The 21,116-nt window shown below is 34.0% G+C and overlaps 2 protein-coding genes across 2 annotated transcripts; one reads left to right on the top strand and one right to left on the bottom strand.

Annotated features, from left to right (window-relative positions):
* Window positions 1-3,829: 3,829 nt before the first annotated feature.
* On the bottom strand, window positions 3,830-13,453 carry LOC125052188 (mucin-17-like). Its single transcript, XM_047652844.1, has 3 exons — window positions 13,324-13,453; window positions 5,283-6,305; window positions 3,830-4,646 (listed from the first exon to the last, which is right to left on the bottom strand). Exons 1-3 carry the CDS (start codon window positions 13,355-13,357, stop codon window positions 4,483-4,485), a joined length of 1,221 nt encoding a protein of 406 aa, XP_047508800.1. The 5' UTR covers window positions 13,358-13,453; the 3' UTR covers window positions 3,830-4,482.
* Window positions 13,454-15,254: 1,801 nt separating this feature from the next.
* LOC125052574 lies at window positions 15,255-20,970 on the top strand. Its single transcript, XM_047653499.1, has 8 exons — window positions 15,255-15,265; window positions 16,613-16,775; window positions 17,318-17,386; window positions 18,118-18,239; window positions 19,005-19,161; window positions 19,346-19,456; window positions 20,037-20,168; window positions 20,755-20,970. Exons 1-8 carry the CDS (start codon window positions 15,255-15,257, stop codon window positions 20,968-20,970), a joined length of 981 nt encoding a protein of 326 aa, XP_047509455.1.
* Window positions 20,971-21,116: the final 146 nt, after the last annotated feature.

The raw sequence follows: 21,116 nt of genomic DNA, 5'->3' as shown, positions 1-21,116 counted from the left end.
TGTAAAGAAAACGTTTTAGTTTAGAATATAAAGAATACCTGTTTGAATTTTATATAAAAAGATAGTTTATGTTTTTTGTTTTCAGTACTTCTATTCTAGACACGGATAGTGTAACATCTTTGGCTCTTTATAAACATAAATTATTGTTTTTTAAAATAGACCCTCACCACCAGAGCTCAGTCTTCTTAAAAGATTAGAACCATCCAACAGAGAGGTATGAATATAAGTAAAAAGGTGTTTAAATTCAGTTCTGCTAATATAATAAAGTTCATTGAGATTTATCGCAGTCATGAGTGTTTATGGGATACCGAAAATGTAAATTATAAGAACCGATGCACTTAATGCTGCGCTAGCAGCATTTTCACAGGAATTTGAAGTTGACGGTTTCGGACCGAAGGAAATAACAAACAAAATCAAAAATTTAGACTAAATTAATTTTTAATTTATTTAATTTAATTTAACACACCCTCACTCACTGCACTCATGTTTGCAAATGAAGAGATAATTGCGTACAAGAATTGCGTAAGAAATTATTGTACGTGCTGTTTACATCAATAATAGTTTTGAAAGGAAAATTTTCCCATTGATCAAGAATGTTACGTTTTGTTTAGACTATGCAATTCATTTATTGCGTTGATATAATTGTATGCTACAGGCAAGAAAATGGCATCGTGTAAATGGGCCTCAAGTATTGCACGTATTTGCATTGACAAATTTTTCATTCAAGTCTTAAATATTTTAGAAGAGTGTTGGAGTTTAAATATGTAAATATTAATGTAATAAAGGCAGGCAACACTTGTCACATGTAAAGAAAAAGTTTTAGTTTAGAATATAAAGAATACCTGTTTGAATTTTATATAAAAAGATAGTTTCTGTTTTTTGTTTTTAGTACTTCTATTCTAGACGCGGATAGTGTAATATCTTTGGCTCTTTATAAACATAAATTGTTGTTTTTTAAAATAGACCCTCACCACCAGAGCTCAGTATTTTTAAAAGATTAGAACCATTTAACAGAGAGGTATGAATATGAGTAAAAAGGTGTTTAAATTCGAACTGAATTAATAAAGTTCTTTGAGATTTATCGCAGTCATGAATGTTTATGGGATACCGAAAATGTAAATTATAAGAACCAATGTACGTAATGCTTTCGTTCACAGGAATTTGTAGTTGACGGTTTCGGACCGAAGGAAATAACAAACAAAATAAAAAATTTAAATTAATTTAATTTAACACGTTCGTTGCATTACGAGATCTATCAGCCCTGCGATTCTGTAACTCACTTTTCGAACTCACACAGCGGTTTTCGCATCGGCGGTCGCTCTCAAATCAGTCGTGAAGCAGTCATTTTATGATTTGGCATTCTGATAAACAATAAACTACAAGCTCCCACCTTTTCAGAATGCCAAATCATAAAATGACTGCTTCACGACTGATTTGAGAGCGACCGCCGATGCGAAAACCGCTGTGTGAGTTCGAAAAGTGAGTTACAGAATCGCAGGGCTGATCTCTTGCAGGACTTTTATATTGTGCCTTGAACATAATCGTGTTTTTTCACTCCTTGCGGGAGGATCTAACTTGTAAAGTTCTTTAAGGATGAGCAGGACAAATATACATCCCTTTTTGCTTCCTACTTAAAGCGAATTTCAAGGACATTAAAAAATAAATTAGAGATGGATTAGGTCCCTAACGCACAGTACTGTAATTGTTTTAGCTCCTTGCGTTAGGAGATATGTCGGTACTCGTGAAATCGTACGCCTCGTAGACGCACGTTTTGGAAATAACACTCGCGTATATACCAGCGTGTTGATTATTTTTGATAACAAACAAACAAACAATTTTTGATAAAAATTTAAAAGAAAAAAGTGTAAAAAATCTATTTTATTGGTGAAAATCAACGCCGGATTATACTGCTGCATCGTCCAGTAAAATATTTGTTTTGGAAAATGTTCAAATTTGCCCCCCATTGACTAATAATGACAGTGATTCTGATTATGAAATATTTAACGATTAACCTTTTTCGTTGGAGCACACGCAGTTAAACAGCACTGACGCTTCTAAAAAACTAAACGAATTGTTACCATTTGCGCGTAATGTGCAAGCAATCAATGAGCTTACCATGTTTTAATGAAAAACACTTTGCATAATTAATAAAACTTTTAGAATCGATAACTGAGATATTATTTTATTCCCATCACTACTTACTACACATATTGAACTATCTTCGGTTGCGGTACGAGATACATCATACAATCGATATCTAATTTTTTTTTGGTATTTGTAGTTTATTCTAGTGTCGTAACTGCGTGCGAACCTAGCAAAATATAAAGCAATTAGCTATCTTTCACCCACAAAAACTTCAAAATATATGTCATTGTGTTTTTGGAAGATATAAATTATTTTCAAAAGTGTATTTTTAGGAGACTGATAAGGTCTCATACGCACCAAGGGATAGGCTTGTTACGAGATCTTTTAGGTCTCCAAAGCACCAGCTGAAAGTTCTTTAAAAATGATGGCGCAGTGAACGTGTTAACACACCCTCAATCACTGTACTCATGTTTGCAAATGAAGAGGTAATTGCGTACAAGAATTGCGTAAGATATTATTGTACGTGCTGTTTACATCAATGATAGTTTTGAAAGGAAACTTTTCCCATTGATCAAGAATGTTACGTTTTGTTTAGACCATGCAACTCATTTATTGCGTCGACATAATTGTATGCTACAGGCAAGAAAATGGCATCATGTAAATGGGCCTTAAAGCTAAGGTTGTCATGCAAAGCTGCGATTGGCTGATAAACTTTCGTTCCCTTACACGAAATCGGCACACTAAATATCATATATATATTCGGCATTTCTGATATTAGATAGATAGATATCTTCATTTTTTGTATTATTAGATAAAGATAAAAATAGATAAAGGTTGGTGATCCTATAATTTTTTTTATAAGATTTGGTTATGCACATTTTGCACCTTACCCGTCATATTTTTTTCTTAGTTTTTTTTTCCTCACTAAGGTTGCCTGGAAGTGGTCGCTTGTTAGCGATAAGGCCGCCCGTTGCATCCCTTATAATTTGTATGTTATTTGTTTTTCTATATATTCAAGGGTAAATAAATAAAATGTGATTAAATAATTAAAAATTAAGTTGAAGGAGATTTATTGGTGTTTTGGCATGGAAATTTTACTTAGCCACCGAGATTATTAATTTAATAGGAGGTTAGTTTAAGGATTATTGTAAATATTTAATGAAAGATCGTTTTTTATTTCAACGTTTTATGCAAACATAAAAATAATGGACGGATTATGTATCAACCGACACTTAAATATCATACTTATTGATTATATCTGATTTGCTTTCAAAAATATAAATCAAAAGTATGAATACAATTATAACTATTTAGAAAATACTGTTTCCATTTTTTATGTAAATTATGGTCTATTTACACTTAAATTATTGCAAGTTACATAGATAGATCCAAAGCTGACCATTTAGAGATATGGAGAACCAATTCTTATATTTAAATGTCTAATCGTACTTTTAGTAGCCTGTGCGGAAAGAAAACCGGTGTGGCTGTTGTGTAAACTAATCGTTATATTGTGTCACCGTAAAATTGTAAACACCGTTAGATTGTAATCTATCTCGCGAGATTATAAACTGTCGAAAGATTGTGAACCTCAGCTTACTGCTTACAATTTAACGTATTATTATTCGGTAGATTGTACTACACTAACTTAGTTATCATTCAAACTTCTTTGGTCAATTACAGATTAATTTTACTTTCCAACAATTTCATATAACTACCGAATAATAATACGTTAAATTGCAAGCAGTTCGTTGAGGTTCACAATCTTTCGACAGTTTACAATCTCGCGAGATAGATTACAATCTAACGGTTTTTACAATTTTACGGTGACATATATATACTTTTAATTTGATATTAACTATCAAGATGGTTACTAACATACAGTATTATCAATATAACAGAAGAAGCACTGCAGCGACCCTTGATAGTTTACTTTCCGCAGACACTTTTTACAATATTTTTTGTTTGTATGTGAAACTTGATCAGCGCTCCGTGGCCGTATTTGGAACTAAACAGTAGCACTAGGTATGGATGATCAATGCTTAGGCGCTGTTGGAAACTGTTATGATATCAGACACATATTTACTAAACTATCGAATAAAATGTGCCCTGGGGTAGTTGTTAGCGTGGTGAATAAATTTGACGAAATGTATAGAACTTTCCAAAAATAAAAATATTTCTATATAACATCTCTTCGCAGTAATCATTACGTCCTTAGTTAAACCCTCGAGAGACAAAAAAAGCTGGATGCTGTTCAAAAATGATCAGGAAATAGACATTTGTATAACGTCTAATTATTCACATCTAGGTATAATATCCTTGGGATTTCTACTAACACTTTCCTTGAAAAATTATAATTGACTGAAATGTCCCAATATTATGTATAACTAAGACGCAAAATCAACGCTTCAATGACGAAAATTCGACTATTGTCTCTGGACCGGAGTGCGATACAGTGTATTGAGCCTTCTTCAAATCTTCTCGCTTTATCTTGTTCTTCTCAATCGTGCGTATACGTGTTCGTAGTTTCCCGCAACGGCCGTCAGCGACTTTTTCATATGTAACTGAAAGGGTAAACGATATTTGTGTAACATTAGTGAGATAATATAATATATAATATAATTGATTATATATAATATAATTGATTGAATACATCAGTTCATAGTAGTATTAAAGATACTTTTGTTTGTTTACATTTGTTAAACACTTCGGATAAAAAGCAGAAAAAACTAATTTATCAGAAACAGTTTATTGGTGTAAACAAAAGACTATAACCATATAATATTGGTAACTGTATAGTGACGGAGAGTTTATTGCCAGTTCTTCTCGTATGTTGATTTAAGAACTGGCAGTAAATCGGACATCGAGGCAGAATACGAAATACCATCGGTATCAACTCGACCTCCGTCGCGTTTTTTTAAAGTATTTTTTGCCGCGCACCATTGTGTGGAACCTGACCCATAAAAGTATTTCCGAACCAATTCGACTTAAGGTCCTTCAATAAAAGGACCAATTCTTAAAAGACCGACAACGCACTGGCGAGCCTTCTGGCAATATGAGTGTCCATGGGCGGGCGGTATCACTAAACATCCGGTGAGCCTCCTGCTTTTAAAAAATTTAAAAGTTTGTTTCTGCCTCTCCTTAGTGTACATTAAGTTACCTACTTGAATAAATTATATTTTGATTTGATTTATACTTACTTTCTTTTCTAAAAGAATTATGGCACGCCATATGACATAAAGACGGGAAGCCTTTTAAAGTATTTGATTCGACAGGAGTGATTCCTTGTGGGCCGGAGCAAATCGGATCTCTTTTATCTTTACAAGAGTCTAAACATGTGTTGTAATCACTCTTCCTCTTGGTACTCTTCCTTTTTGTTGTTGATGGCTTCTTTGTCGTTGTTGTTGTACTTGGGTTAATGTGTAAATTAGTTATCGAACCTTTTGGCGCTTTCAGACGAATCGTAAGAATTGGTTTAGGAAGTGGCATTAGAAGCGTGGGAGTAGAAGAATTGAATTTTTGCGGCCTCAACTGTTCTTTTGCTTGATCACATGGTCTTCTTGGCTGAAGATTTGGAGCAGCTTTGGACCTTGGAGGTAGTGTAGGGATGTATGGTGATGATGTACTAAACGTTTCTCCGTGGAAGGGTATAGGCGACCCTGTTGAAAATGTACTCCATTCTGTTGATTGTGGCGGTAATGTCGACTGTGTTGGCAACCAGGTTTGTATGGTAGAAGGAGTTACAGCCACTGTTGGGATTGGACTTGGTCCAAACGATGAAGCCTGGCGAGACTGCAGTATCTGCTCCAATGTTCCAATTATGCCAGAAACATCATGGTTTCCTATTGCATCCTGTATGTTATTTATTGGTAATTGCGTGGAATAGGTGGTTGGTGGTAAAGTGGACGGAATACCTGACTGCAGTAGTCTTTGGCCGTCATTTACTCCCAGAATCCGTGGAAACTGTGTCTGTGTATAACTCGTGCTTGGTGTACTTGTACTTCCAGTACTCCATGTTGAAGGAGTGGACAGTATATCTTGGGTTATAGGCGACTGTGTTGATTGCAGTATAACAACGGGTTTATCCGAAGAGAGTGGGTTTTCGGTAGAGAAAATCTCGGTGATCGGCTTCGGCGAATAGTTCGATTCGTTGATAAGATTAGCAGCGTACCATCCTGGTACTGATTTTGTCGTGTCTGCTCCACATAGTTGGAACACTGAAACTTAAATGAATTTGGTTATAAAGCAAATAGCATTCGATATATTTTTGGGACAAGAAAGTTTTATATTTACTACACAAGAGACATCTATTGGACTGAAGATTATCTACTCCAATTACTAGTATTGAGGGAACAAATTAGTCTAAAGTTGTAGATGTAGGGGAGACCGGGTACAAAAGTAACACTTTGTACTTCACACTTGATTTGTGGCTAGGTTTTAATATTGTCATTAAATTAATATAACCATATATAAATTCAGTTTATGTTCTTTACACTAGCAGCTCGATTTATTTTACTATGGTGTGTTTTATATGAATAACAGAGAGTTAAAAAAAAAACGTCAGTTGTTACTTTCGACCACGTAGGCGGGTCGAAAGTAACACGTTGTGGGTCAAAAGTAACAAGAAGAAGAGGTTGGTAATTAATACAATATTATATGTAATACTTGTTTATTATCAACAAAAATTTATGTAAAAAGTAAAAGTTCTGCATTCTGCATCCATCCGGCATTGCCAGCTCCGGCACAACCAACAGGTCCCTCAAGTATCATGTGGTCTTGGAATTGTTTCAATGGGAATACAAAAAAAGGAGGTATGTGTCCTCCTTGAGCATTAATCGCAACAGCAACAGTTACTAATCTTCCACGATCTGCTGAGGTTACTGCACCTACTTGTTCAGTTCCTTTTTGAGCAACAATCGTGCTAAGTTTGGACAGTGGACCCCTGTCTCATCCATATTCCAGATATCTTTTGGATCAAATTTGTACCTATCAATTACCTCAGCAAGATTATCAAAAACTTTGCTCACATTATGTTCGTTGAAACTCTGAGATCTCAAACAGAGGCTCGGGTGCCGTTTTAAAAAACCGTCAACCATTCATTACCAGCCATTTCCAGACTATCGTGCCACCTTTCAGTAAAAAAAATATCCGCCGCTTTTCTATACACTTATGTGTCGTGTAGTTGTTCTTATGCGTTGTCGCGGCATTCTGTTGGGGTAAAGGTAATTAAATCATTACGGGGACAAAAGTAACTTGTTACTTGTGTACCCATAGGACTATGTTACTTTTGTACCCTTCCTCATTTTTGTTGAAACATGAAATATAACCTAAAAACGGAACGTGCTAAACAAAAACAAATTTAAACAATGTACAATCAATCTAATCAAAAATAGATATGCAAACATTCAGATTACTACCATCCTTTTACGACTATGTAAACATTAAATAACAAAATAACGAAAAACTTACTTTTGGTTTGTAAAACCACGTAGTATCCTCTCACACAACCTAACAGTGCTTTAAGTACACGGCGACTAACTACAAGTGAGGGGGGCGCTTTCAGCTATCGCCTGACGGCGGCGAAGCTATGTTCGACCATTGGATGAATCTAGAGAGCATTTGTTACTTTCGACCCGCCGTTACTTTTGTACCCGGTCTCCCCTACACTTGTTATCGCTTCTTACGGAATAGACGCGACAAGTATGGAGTTGGTGTGTTTGTATCGTGCCTTGGAGTCAAAAGAATGACAATTGCAACAACAAATTTCACATTATTCTGGATTTTAAATTAGATTTTAAAAAGTGTAGTCAAATTTCAGTTTATTCAAATACTTAGAGGATTAGCCTTGTGCTATCAACTAGAAACCAGTATTGTATCAACTGAAATGGAACACATCAAAATGGTCAAGCAATATCATAATAAAAGCTTTAAGTTCGCCAAAAAGTCAAAAAGAAATACTTTATTTTATTTCGTAGAAACAACATCCCGGCAGAATCAAAACAGGTTCTCAAGGTCCGTTCTTTGCAAAACGATACCCGAAGTTCAAGTCCCTCTGACGAGTATTTTTCCATTCATTGATAAATTTAGATACTGCCCTTGATGAGCCTTCGTTAGGTGTATCATTATTAGATAAAACTTCCAAAACATCGGCAAGGAGTCGTTAGACGCGCAAATGTTTTAAAGGATTGTGTAACTTAAAATATACGTATCTCACCACGCTTAAACTTGCTTGTTATAGGTACCTATGTAGAATATTATGTAAATAAATCGTCATGATCGTAGAACAATGTCGGATTTGAAAAAAATCCAAAATCCACTTTTTATCATACTTGGATCCTACACTGACTAAATATTACGGCTACATTAAATAAATTCCATGTGTTATAAATTTAATCAGTCGGTAAAGTGACGGATTTGATAGACGCTCATTGACTTTTCTAGAAAACTGTGTAATTTAATGTTGTTATTTTGTTTCAAAAGAAACACTTTTGTTTGCTTGTATGCCAATTTTCATAATAACAGAATATGAATTAAACATGATTATTTTAAAATGGCTGCCCTGCAAAGTTTACTATTTGTCAGAGAATTCCTGAGAAAGACTGAATACAAGGTAAATAAAACTATAGGTGACCTTGTTTCCAATTAAATGGTTACCTAAAATATTTTTAGTATAATTTATTTCCAAGTGAACACCACCGGTTTAGGATTTATTTTATTGTATAATACAGTTATACAGTAATGTGTAATACAAGTATATTGTATGTACCTGTTAAGTAAAAAAAAATTCAGTACATTTCTTATAATGCAATGTACAAAATGTAGGAATGTCTAGCTTGAATACCATTTTTGAATACGAATTGAATTATCTGAGTACGTGATAATATTCACATTGTGATTTTGCGTGTGGATTGCGAATATTCTGCAACGGTGACTGTTTAAAGAAGTCGAAGAAAAATATTATCATTATTAAGTCAAATTTATTACCAACAACAAATATACAGTATTCACAATATTCTTAACCTACATAATAATAATAACTACAAATGAATAAATAGAAAATTAAAACAAATGTAAAAAGTTTAGTCCCTGTGGTACCTTTAATGCTGGCAGCATTTCCTCGCACTTGAACCTCACGGTCCAAGAGTGTCTACTATTAAAGGAGGTATCATTAATGATAAGCCTATATTTGTTACAATTTGTTTGCAGAAAATATTTGTTTTTGCAACTACACTTTGTGCACAAAAAAAGAACGAACGTTGCTGTTGTTGGAACCGCAACTATGTGTGTTAAATTTCGTATTTGTTTGTTTGGTTGTCCAAACAAACACACACATATACACTTAGGCGACAGGAAAATCGTTTATAGCCTTTGTATCGTCTAATAGGATATGTATTGACAGGTATGTAAGGTCGTCTACTGTATCTAAATTACTCAGTTTGTAAAGCTAAATCGTCGATAAATATCATATTAATATCAACTATGAAAGCAAACGTCGAAGCCGGTTATGCCTTATAACGATTACATGATAGAAATTCATTGAATATTTATAAAGTTTGAGTCATGAAATGTGAGAGACAGCATGCGCAACAATTACAACTACAATTGATATAACTTGTTTGAGTTTATGTAGATGTTGTTCGATAATTACTATCAGCAAACTGAAAATAAATGGCTGATGAGTGATTGGTTAATTTACGAGAATTAGTCTGCTCCAGGGGGGAGTTTCGCCGTTGGTACGAAGGACCCAAGCCCAGTTTCTACCCCCGTTGAACACGTGTACAACGATTTAATGGTAGCAGCTCCTTACAAACGTTGTGTAAAACAAAAACTTGGCTTAAAAAGAGTGGCTGAGAGTTTATTGCCAGTTCTTCTCTTCCATTCTACGCCCTTGATTTGAGAAATGGCAGTAAATGTAAAATTAGAAGCATTTAATTTATATTTCTTTTTTTTTGACGTTCATAAGTGTACATTGTTTTACCTACATGAATAAATGATTTTTGATTTGATTTGGCCTATGACCGTTAGTGGGACATATACAACGTGTAATTGAGTACTCTGAAAATGTCAAAGATTATTAAAATTAAACTGAGTACAACGTGACGATTTTTATTGATAATAAGAAAGAATTTTAAATTTTAATTTCATAAGGCCCCTTTAAAAGAATTTTCCACGGGCCCCAGATATATAGGTATAGTTACGCCACTGGATTTAGACCTTCTCATTTGAGTCCCATTAACTGCACTTTCGGAAACCAATGCAATGAGCGTCCATGGGCGCCGGATCACTTCACATCAGATGAGTCTCCTATTTGCATAAAAAAACTGCGACGTTCTAACCACCAACAATAATAAATACAATGGTGTATTAAGTTACTATTCTCTTCATGAGTAACTAGACAAATTACGATACGCAGGAATGTCAGAAGTCATGGAATATAAATAGAGCATAAATAACATATAAGGCAAGACCACTTCATCTAGAAGTCAGTTTGCAGCTGCGTAATGAATCAGTGAACAGTATGATAGAGTTTAAAGGGGTCAATTACTATTAATCTAAACTTTCATAGCAGGAAATAATTATATTAAGTTAATACTATTTGATGGATACTGGATAAGGTTTCACATCTTCGAAATTAAAATTACCCCCTGCGATAATTACAAAACAAAATGTATCTGTTCGATTTAATTAAACATACAGTGTAAACTCTATATAACGAATTTCAAGGGATCGAGTATTTTTGTTCGTTATGGAGAGTTTCCGTTACACGGAGTTAAGAGAAAAAAAAACAAATTTAACCATTAACAACTTTGCCTAACGTCTTTTGCTATGCCAATATTTGTTTTGTATTTTTTTAGTATTTTGTGCATGTCTTGAGATGTGGTGGAATCATCTTCATGAAACAATACGAATTTTTCTACAACTATCTAAGAATAATTGCACACGTGTTAATCCAATTAACAATAACAAAGGCGAGACGGCTGTTTATGACCTCAGGTGTCTTTCTTAAAATTGTTGGCACTTGAAAAGGTAACTTGATGATAAAAACAATTACACTTAAGTATGTTGTTGTCGAAACGTGAATTATGTCTTCGTAATAGAGAATGGCTGTTGCTTTATAAAGATTGAATGATTGTATGGGGTTTGTGTTAAACCAAACAAATTTTTACTATAAAGAAGGACGTTATAAAGAGTTTACTCTGTATTTCGCACTCGTATCTTCTGTGTCGTACCTGTTGCGTCTATGTTATTACAGAGGATTTATTATGCATAGTGAGTAAAGTAGCACGCTAATGGAAAGATTCCTTTGTCTTGATCCAATAGTTCTCTACAAATCAATACTATATCCGTAGCTAAAATAACAAATTGTATACAAGTATTGGCAAATAGCACGGATATGTAAGAAATCGTGGTATGTTATTAAAATTACTTCCATTTCGGTTATGTAATTTCATTGAACCGTTATTGTATGCGGTTTATATAAACAAAGTAATCAACTGTAAAATCATTCAGTCTACGAAGGAAGAACTATGTATATTGTATATATTTATTGGGTGGCTATTATGCGTCGAAAATAACATTCAGAAATCAGAGTGTAACTTAGGTGAGATTTGTAAACGTAACGTGAACTATGAGTTCCGTACATCAAAATGCGTCACTTGACGTACGGAAGTCAGATTAACGCTCGAACCCAATAACATATCTCAATCCATAAACCACCATCTGAGATATTAATCTTCAAATTCAAATTCAATCTTCATCCAAATGTTGTAACAAGTGTGCCAATAACCAATCGACGGATTGTAATAGCCATCTGTCGAAACAAACTATCCATGGGAGGTTGTATCGGTGTCTGTGGATAGACCTTTGTATGAAAATGACAGTTAACGAAAGCTCGATTCCAACAGTTAATTATTTTAACAGATTTTAAGTTACACCAGTTTTTTTAAATAATTAAAAAAGCTGTTTGTTATTTAAACATAGACATGTATAGTTTAATGTTATTTGTACGTATGCACGCTCATTTCTTAGTCTCTACACTGCTATCGTCGCGTCGTTATACCCATATTAATTTACTAATGAGAACAACACATTCTTTAGAGGTACTAACTCAGTATAGTTTGAAATAAGTTCACTATAATTAATAGAAAGAAGAGGACCTTTACTGCCCTAAATCGACCGATACAAATCGGGACTAATCTCCATATTATTATAAAAAAAATTATGCATTATATAAGCTCGTACTGTGATATTTAAGGGATTTAATACGTAAATTTATGTACGATACATGTGCAGATAATAAAATATAAATTATGAATTAGTTTTAAGTATCTCAAAATTGTAATAAACCAACTTTAAAACTGAAGGTTTAAATTCGACCTGATATTAGTATTGGTCTAAGATCCCGCTATACAACGACCTTCACCGAGATGCTTATTTAATGAAACTTATTTTATATATCATTTAATATGTCAATAAATATAATCCATATGGGTTGCCTAGCAAATTTCAGTCCAGAGTATGTTTAATTAATTAAAAAAAAAAATTTTTTTTAAACATTTCACCGGTATGATTATTAGATAAATTCTATACCAATCGAAAGTATGAAGCCCATAGAATATGCAAACGTTAGGTTGTTTTTAATCAATTAATTATTTATATGTATATTTTTTATGTGACACTAAAGTATATATACATCTTTAGTATAAAAGAAGGTTTTAGTGATACATATATAATACTACCCTGATTAAAAATATTGATTGAAAAAAGTTCAAAAAATTTACTACATGCAAATTATAAATTTTTTTTTTTTTTAAATATTAATTAAACTTACTCTGGACTGAAATTTGCTAGGCAACCCATATGGATTATATTTATTGACATATTAAATTAAATATAAAATAAGTTTCATTAAATAAGCATCTTGGTGAAGGTCGTTGTATAGCGGGATCTTATACTATATGAAGTTTGGTGCATTTTGTCGACTGTTTATTTTTTAAATGTTAATAAGTAATAGCTACAGCTAATGCTGCCAGCATTAAAGGTACGCTGCCACAGGGACAAAACTTTTTTTAATTTGTTTTAATTATCTATTATTACTATAAGAATATTGTAAATACTGCATATTTGTGTTTTGTTCAAATGCTATAGGCGTGTAAGCCCTGTATTGACTAACAAAGTTATAACAATAGTGAAAGTCGATTCAATGGAAGTCACGGTTCAATGTTCGTAAAAAGTACTTACACGAGATTGCGATGAGCGTAAGTGCGTGCTCCATGCCGGCTGGTCGTGAACAAACTAAACAAGTAACCAGTTCGAAATGCCACCATTTAACTGTACCTACGTGCCACGAACATGCGAACTGGATAATCGGTAAATTCACCTAAAAGCATTGTTTAGTAAACGATTCCGTTTGCAGCGTGGATTTCGTGGAGTTCGTGTTTTTGCGACCTATCTGTCAATTAACATAATGGCTATTTGGTGGCTGGATGTCTTCCACACTTCACAAGACTTTTCTTTTGCGAACTAGTGAGCTGGAGTCGATGCCCGGTGGGGGACTTCTTTAGGAGATACGAACGCACCTACTAAAATGGGTGACCATAGGCTGCGATGACTGCTCTTTTGGGCGTCTCGTAGGATCGCTTGACCTCTATCCTATAAAAAAACACTGTCGACAATGAAAATGATTTGAAATTATTCATACGCTGACGCTGCTGGGGGCATCATTTTATTATTTTGCTTAATGTAGCACTAAGATATTATCTTTATTTATCTTAATTATAAATTACGTGTCACGTTGTTTGTCCGCTATGGACTCCTAAACTACCGAACCGATTTTAATCAAATTTGCACACCGTGTGCAGTTTGATCTAACTTAAAAGATAGGATAGCTTACATCTCAATTTATCCCGTAATATTATTTTATTGCAAAATATTTGTTTATTAGTTGATAGTCACAATTCCAACAGATGGCGCAGTGTTGAATGTACCAACGTTTCACATATTAAGCTACAATTTAATCGCGTTACCACCAAAAAAGCATGGTGGTCCCCATGACTGGTGTTCTCTTACCGTTTCCCTTGAATAGTTTACTACTATGTAATATAACAAAAACTTTAGCCACACCAAAGCTTGGCCGAGTCTGCTAGTATATATATAATATATATATGTATTCTTAATAAAATAATTTCTTTCTCAATTGATTTGTAAATGTTTTGGAAATAAAAACCGCCAACGACGCTCGGGGATTATGTAGCATTCTAATAGTGAATGTGTTTTTGAATCATTTCAGCTGTTTTTTTTTAAATTATTACATAACATTCTTATAATATTAGTATTCGTTTAAAAATATACAGTATTTACAATTATCTTAACATAGTATTATATAGTAAATATATAAAAAAAATAACAAAATTAAATAGTTACGCCCTGTGGCAGTGTACCTTTAACGCTGGCAGCATTTCCTTGCTGTATTGCGATACTTATTCCTTGAGCGAGGAAAGCACTAGCTCTGGGGTCACCGGTAGGTATCTACCAGGCCCCAACTTAAATCTTTAATTAGCGCCTGTGCACTTGAACCCTACGGGCCAAAAAAAAAATATTTATCAGTAGCACAACCAAGTAAATACATTGAATCGTTGAGAGTTCAAAAACAACTGTATTGAAATGTGTTCTCCACAATTTCTTTCTGCGTTTGCATAAATTAAAACTTAATAACTATTACATATTTCAACGATAACTTATAACTAATATTTAAAATGCACTATTAAAGTTGTATAAAATTCTTGCATTTAATTATTCGGATTACCGAATTTCCTAAGAATAACTCGTTCAGCCAAACAAGTCATGTACTCGGCAAATGGCTTGTCTAATTAACATTTTCTTGTTCGATGTCTATTATTAACAATTGACAGGATACATTTTGTGTAAAAGTTAAATACCGTTACGGACAGGTAGTAACGCTCTAAAGGGCCTCGGAGCCTAGCGGTCTTATTAAGTATCCGCGGTGAGGGGTATCTGGTTCGATTCCCGGTCGGAAAGCAATTTTATTTTTATAAATTTAAATTTGTGTTCTGTTTAATTTTAATTTGAGTGCTTAAGCCGTACATGGAGGGCACGATCGACATTTCTAAGGTAAGCAGTGAGTATGCTACCTAAGAAAATAGACTGTGAGGATGTATGCAACGTAAGATACAAGTTATGGAACATAAGATACAAGTGATACATGTATCTTATGTTCCATAATAATAAACATATATCCTAGGCCAAGTATGGTAATTACAAGTGGTAATTCAACATTCCAGCTAGTAACGCTCTAGGCGTATTACTGAACGTTCGATTCCCTGCGAAACTTTAATCTGTTTTGTACCCGTTAACAATAAAACAGACATACAATTGTGACTGCCCTTTATAGAGTTGGGAGTTACTTCAGATAACGCACCAGCAAGCAGTATATAACCAACCAAATGCAATATCTAAGTAAACCTAATTCGTTTACTTAATTTACTTTTTTGTTTTTGACAATTCACACCAATTGACCTAGTCCCATGCTAAGCTGATGAAGCTTGTGTTATGGGTACTAGGCAACGGATATACATACATATTATAGATAGATAGACATATAAATACATATTTAAACACCCAAGACCTAAGCACAACACCAAATGCTCATCACATCTATGTTCGTCTCAGCCGGGGATCGAACCCGGGACCCATAGATTCGCAGTCAGGGGTACTAACCACTAAACCAATTAGTCGTCAGTCTTTTGATTCCAAAGAGTCTATTTCACAGATTTAATTCTATTTGTTGGGATTTTTTTATCTATATATATAAAAGAAAGTCGTGTTTGTTACAACACTTATAACTCGAGAACGGCTGGACCGATTGCCATGGTTTTTGATTTGTTAAATTTGTTTCCGTCCCGAATAGCAGAATAAGCAATAAAATGTTGGATAAGTTATCGAATAACAATAAATTAATTAATTAATTTTACGAATGCAAAAACCATATGATGCCATCTGTTGACAAAACTACGCATCATTTTACGTCGAATTCGTGTCAGTTCAAGAAATTCCGATCTTGAGGTGAATGAGGAGATGCATAACCATGCTTTGATCCTGATCAAAAGATGTTGGATATCAGAAAGTGCTTAACATGCAGTATCGCCATATTGACGCCAGAGAGAAGATGCCTAATGTGTAAAACTGCCATTCTTCTTTCGCAATGGCAAGCAATAAAACATTTCTGTATTTGCAAAAAAGTGGTATTAATGTAATACTTAACATTAATGAAATCCGAAATTTAGTTAAATTAAAGTAACAACGATATTATAAGTTTGTAGGGCGGAACGAAGTTAGCCAGGTCAGCTAGTTAGTGATAAAGAATGCGTCATGCATCAACCCTCAGATCCAATATTTGACGGACTTTTACGGATATTGACATTTAAATCATAAATCATAGAAGCGAGTTAAAGATGTAAAAACTGTATTATTTCGAAATCTTCTTTAGCAGTCTGTTATAATCCTGACAAAGTCTGTCAATCACACGCGTAGAATGCAAAAAATATTTTTATATAGCATTCATAATTATAGTTTTATATAAATATGTATGTGTAAATAACTCTAACGCAATATATCTTAGTATACTATTGATTGTATTAAATTGTGTAAATTCAATAAATGTTACCCTAGAAAAGGTAAAGTATTTGGATATATATAACACAACCAAGACTCTACCAACAAGACTCTTGATACAACACTTGATACACTCGGGAATTGAACCTGTTAATATAATCTCTAGCGCAGTACAGAAACGCGACATTATGTCTATGTATCACTAAACATCTGGTGAGCCGACTGCCCGATTGCCCCCTATAAATAAACTACCAGAATCACTGTTACTTGTATTATGTATAATTATACAGTACTGACGTTCTGTGGTAAGGTTTATTGGTACCTAACAGTTTTAAATGTCGTCGCACTTATTTGATGTAACTAATTATGCAGGAGTCTCGCGTTTCCGGCAGCAAAAATCACTTGGAGGTGTTCCAATGAAGTACATTTGACATATTTTATAACCCAAGCCGGTTTATTTAAGAGGATTCAATTGTCAATAAAGAGATGAATCTGAACTTATTAGTAATAAGCAATTTTCCTTTGCCATGTAAAATTTTAGGTTGTTCTATGTTTAATTAAATATAAAATGTTTAATTCCGGCTGCAAATAAAATGTTTTTCAGGCTCCGACCGTCATCTTAAAATCTGGTGTCTATACAAAACAAATAACGCTCGGTACGTTGGCACACCATGTAAGTTAATTGATTTGATCTAATATATAATATTATCGTTCCCACACTCCTCCGAAACGGGTCGACCGATTCCTATGAAATTTTTTATGCATATTCAGTGAGTCTGAGAATCGGACAACACCTTTTATCCCCTTAAATGTAAATGGTGGTACCGCCCCTAATTTTTTATTTTTATTTATTAGACAGTTTTTTGATGATACAGCAAAAAAAATACATACAACCCTTAATTGTCACCCCTCTACGATCAACCCTTATTTTTTATTATAGTAGATAGTTATTTTTATTAAACGTTTCCTAGAAATAATATACATGGCCGTTTGCCGTGTCAGATAGTATCTTTGTATTTTAAACGTTTATTGTCCATAACCGAGGTTCGACAGAGTTGAGAATCACGCCCTCTCTCGGCGCAAGCGGCTGTATAGGATAATAGCCCTACAATCTGCGGATACAATCCGTACGATGACGTTATACCTGAATCGCGCTATCGAAGTAATTTGGACTACTGAGTAAACCCATCTCGATATCAGCCCCTGGCCTCCTTCAGCTAGGACAAACAAGGCCCTTCAGGCCAACATCACGATTCCAGTGTTAAAAACGGGAGCTTTCGGGGCGGCAAGTAAGGGATAATAATAGGCGAGGATCATCACTGTAGGCTGGAAAACTACCACACCTTCAACCAAATTACAAAATTCTCGGACACAGGTACATTTTTAAAACCGGAAATCTTTCAGGTTTTTATTTACCGATTGTATGACAAATGGAAACTGGATTATCGTGCTTTCTGTACCGGAAGCATTGTCAGTGAAGACAGGGTTTTGACTTCCGCACATTGCTTTTATACAAACAGAAAAAGGTTACAATTAATTATTTTTTACTTGGTTTTACTATGCGTACTTGCTTAACTGACTGATTGCGTGACCTAATTAGTTATGCTATTTCCTTTAGGTGATTAGTCACTCCCCTGTAGTTTAGTTATTTTTTTTTAAATAATTTATTGCAAGAATATGGTACAAAAATGTGTAAGGTGGTACAATCTTAAGCTCGCATATTCTGCCACACACAATGGCGCGCAAATTTGTCTTTAAAGGAATTTTATATTTTACATTATTAGTCATATGAATTGGTCAATTCTTATAATATTTGTATCGTACATATGATATCATACGTTATTAAATTTATATCAACTGCAGTGTCTCACGCAAACAATCATTTATTAAATAAATTTTTTTTCCAAATGTAATACAGCAAATCGATTTTTAAAAACTGTAGTCGGAAGATCTTTTAATTCTTTTGGTAATTTATGTAAACCTTGATTGCCATACAAAAGGTGTTTTTCCTAAACAGTTCCAGATTCATTTTTGGCACAGCCAATTTCTCCCCATGTCTACTTCGACAGATGTTTATTCCCGTTGACTTAAAAATATGTATATATGTGTTCTTTGCCTGTGAAGCTGCCGTGTTGGGGATTGGTTGGCTACAAGGGGTCTTAATAATACAATCTTTTAAATATATCTTTAAAGCAGTGTTTCCCAAATTTTTGTTCCATGCCCCACCTTACCCTTTCTAATGTTCTAACATAGATTATAGAATAGACAATGTAATATCTTCTATGATACAGGTTAAAGCGAGGCCTAGACAAAATACGTGTTGTTGGTGGTATACTCCACACCATAGCTCAGCAACCTCTTTCTCATGATGTACAGCAATGGAGGAATCCTAAACACGTCTATACGCAACGATTCTACAGATTTCCAGCTTATAATTTAGCTGTCGTTGTAAGTTGGAATATGTTTTTCTGATTAATGTTAATTATATGTTTTTTTTTTTTTATAGAACGGGGGGCAAACGGGCCGGAGGCTCACCTGATGATAAGTGATACCGCCGCCCATGGACACTCTCAATGCCAGAGGGCTCGCGAGTAATTAATAATGTTTTAATGGTAGCATATTATGTTTCTAGGAGGTGAATAAGAAGTGGGAATTAAATCAGTTTGTAAACAAGATTCCATACTCTCAAAAAAATTATAATTTTGATGGAGTTTGTATGGGTGTTCTTCTTAAGACTACAAAAGTAAGGATATTAAATATAACATTTTACATATATAGGTAACATAAATTTACGTAAATATATTGATATATGCTGCAGAATTAGTTCTGCTAGCAATTGAATGTCTTGAATCTTGAATTTATCGAGTAAAGAAATTACACCAAGGGATCTGTTTGGTGTGTAGGTACATGAACGCGTCCCTGTATTGTATAACAAATTCAAAATTTCGTCGAAAAATTCAAGATATCATTACATACTACGTATTTATAAATCTCATTTTGAAAGGATACTAAAAGCATATAATATGTATATTTTTTTTAATTAAAAAAAACACAAAAATTCAGTGAACGCATCGATAATCAAATATTATGTGAACGCACCATTCTTTCAGTATCAATTTCTCCAGGCATATTTTGTTGTAATTTAAATTTGTGCAATATGTAGAATTTGTTATAAATAATGGAAATGAGAAGAAATCATCGCATCTGTGACTGTGATTGAAATTATTAATAATAATATTAATATAAATATATCAGTAAAATAGACACAATGACGGAGCTAATAACAGAGATTCATATCTATAAAATAAATATATCGTTTTCAGAGTTGGTCAATAGACAAGAGCCTTTTTACGGTCGATTTAAAAGTGCACAATCAACGTTCGTGTGAACGTCAGTTATTGAGAAGTTGCTGGCAATATTATTGCACTGAATTCGATAGAGCACTGGCAGCCACAGTAAGAAACAATTTTAATTGAATGAGGACAGTTTAACTAATATATATTGCGATCAAAAACATAATTTGTAAACAAAAGTCTAGCAACTCAGTTCATCTACAGATACCGGCAAAAATCTTGAACAAATGTCCTTGCCTGCGCAGAAGCGATTTTTAAGTATCACTAGGAGGGGGGAGGGGGGCGGTGGTGCGAGGCGGCGGGAGAGTGACGTCCGAACGACAATATCGACATCATATTTATTTTATATCTAATATATAAAATTCTCGTGTCACAATGTTCGTTCCCATACTCCTCCAAAACGGCTCGACCGATTCTTATGACATTTTTATGCATATTCAGTAAGTCTGAGAATCGGCTACTATCTTTCAAATCCCTAAGTGATAAGGGGGTAAATAATAAAAAATAAAAAAATTTTATGATACAGCTCTAAAATACATACAGCCCCTAATTTTCACCCCTCTACGATCAAACTCTATTTTTTTTATTATTAATGAACGAAAAAAATGTTTCCTACAAATAATATTGTACATGGCAAAACAAACGTTTGCCGGGCCAGCTAGTATTATATATTATTGATCGATTATAGGAAGCAGAAGGAGGTGGACTCGTCTGCTTTGGTACTGGGGACCCAGCTGAAGACGAAAAGAAGGGTGTATTGGTTGGTGTGACGTCACTCATCAATCGAAACCTTCCCAGCCTGCACGTCCGCACCGGTATCTTTCACAAATGGGTGACAGATACATCCTCCACTATGAAATTCAATACAAATATACTTGTTATATGTATTATGTTTTCTCAGTAAAATATTATCAGTAATTGTACTATATGGAAGTTTCCTTTTTAATATTATTTTAATAATAATACAATTTAGTAACATGCGAGCAATGTACATCGAGCATGATTTTTGTACAGTAATCCACTATAACGCGAAGATTTCTCAAGTTATAT

This window comes from Pieris napi, chromosome 9 (genome assembly GCF_905475465.1).
Source record: "Pieris napi chromosome 9, ilPieNapi1.2, whole genome shotgun sequence".
NCBI classification, from domain to species: domain Eukaryota; kingdom Metazoa; phylum Arthropoda; class Insecta; order Lepidoptera; family Pieridae; genus Pieris; species Pieris napi.
Note: the sequence above shows the minus strand (reverse complement) of the source record. Positions and strands in the feature narration are given on the sequence as shown.

What these genes read in the sequence shown, in the direction of transcription:
- LOC125052574 (XM_047653499.1), top strand. An exon ending in CTTATAATTTAGCTGTCGTT is followed by an intron (nt 19,162 to 19,345) that starts GTAAGTTGGAAT and finishes TTATGTTTCTAG; the next exon opens with GAGGTGAATAAGAAGTGGGA. An exon ending in TTCTTCTTAAGACTACAAAA is followed by an intron (nt 19,457 to 20,036) that starts GTAAGGATATTA and finishes TATCGTTTTCAG; the next exon opens with AGTTGGTCAATAGACAAGAG.
- LOC125052188 (XM_047652844.1), bottom strand. Translation starts at nt 13,357, where the DNA reads ATGGAGCACGCACTTACGCTCATCGCAATCTCGT. An exon ending in TACGCTCATCGCAATCTCGT is followed by an intron (nt 6,306 to 13,323) that starts GTAAGTACTTTT and finishes AATTCATTTAAG; the next exon opens with TTTCAGTGTTCCAACTATGT. An exon ending in TAATTCTTTTAGAAAAGAAA is followed by an intron (nt 4,647 to 5,282) that starts GTAAGTATAAAT and finishes TTACCCTTTCAG; the next exon opens with TTACATATGAAAAAGTCGCT.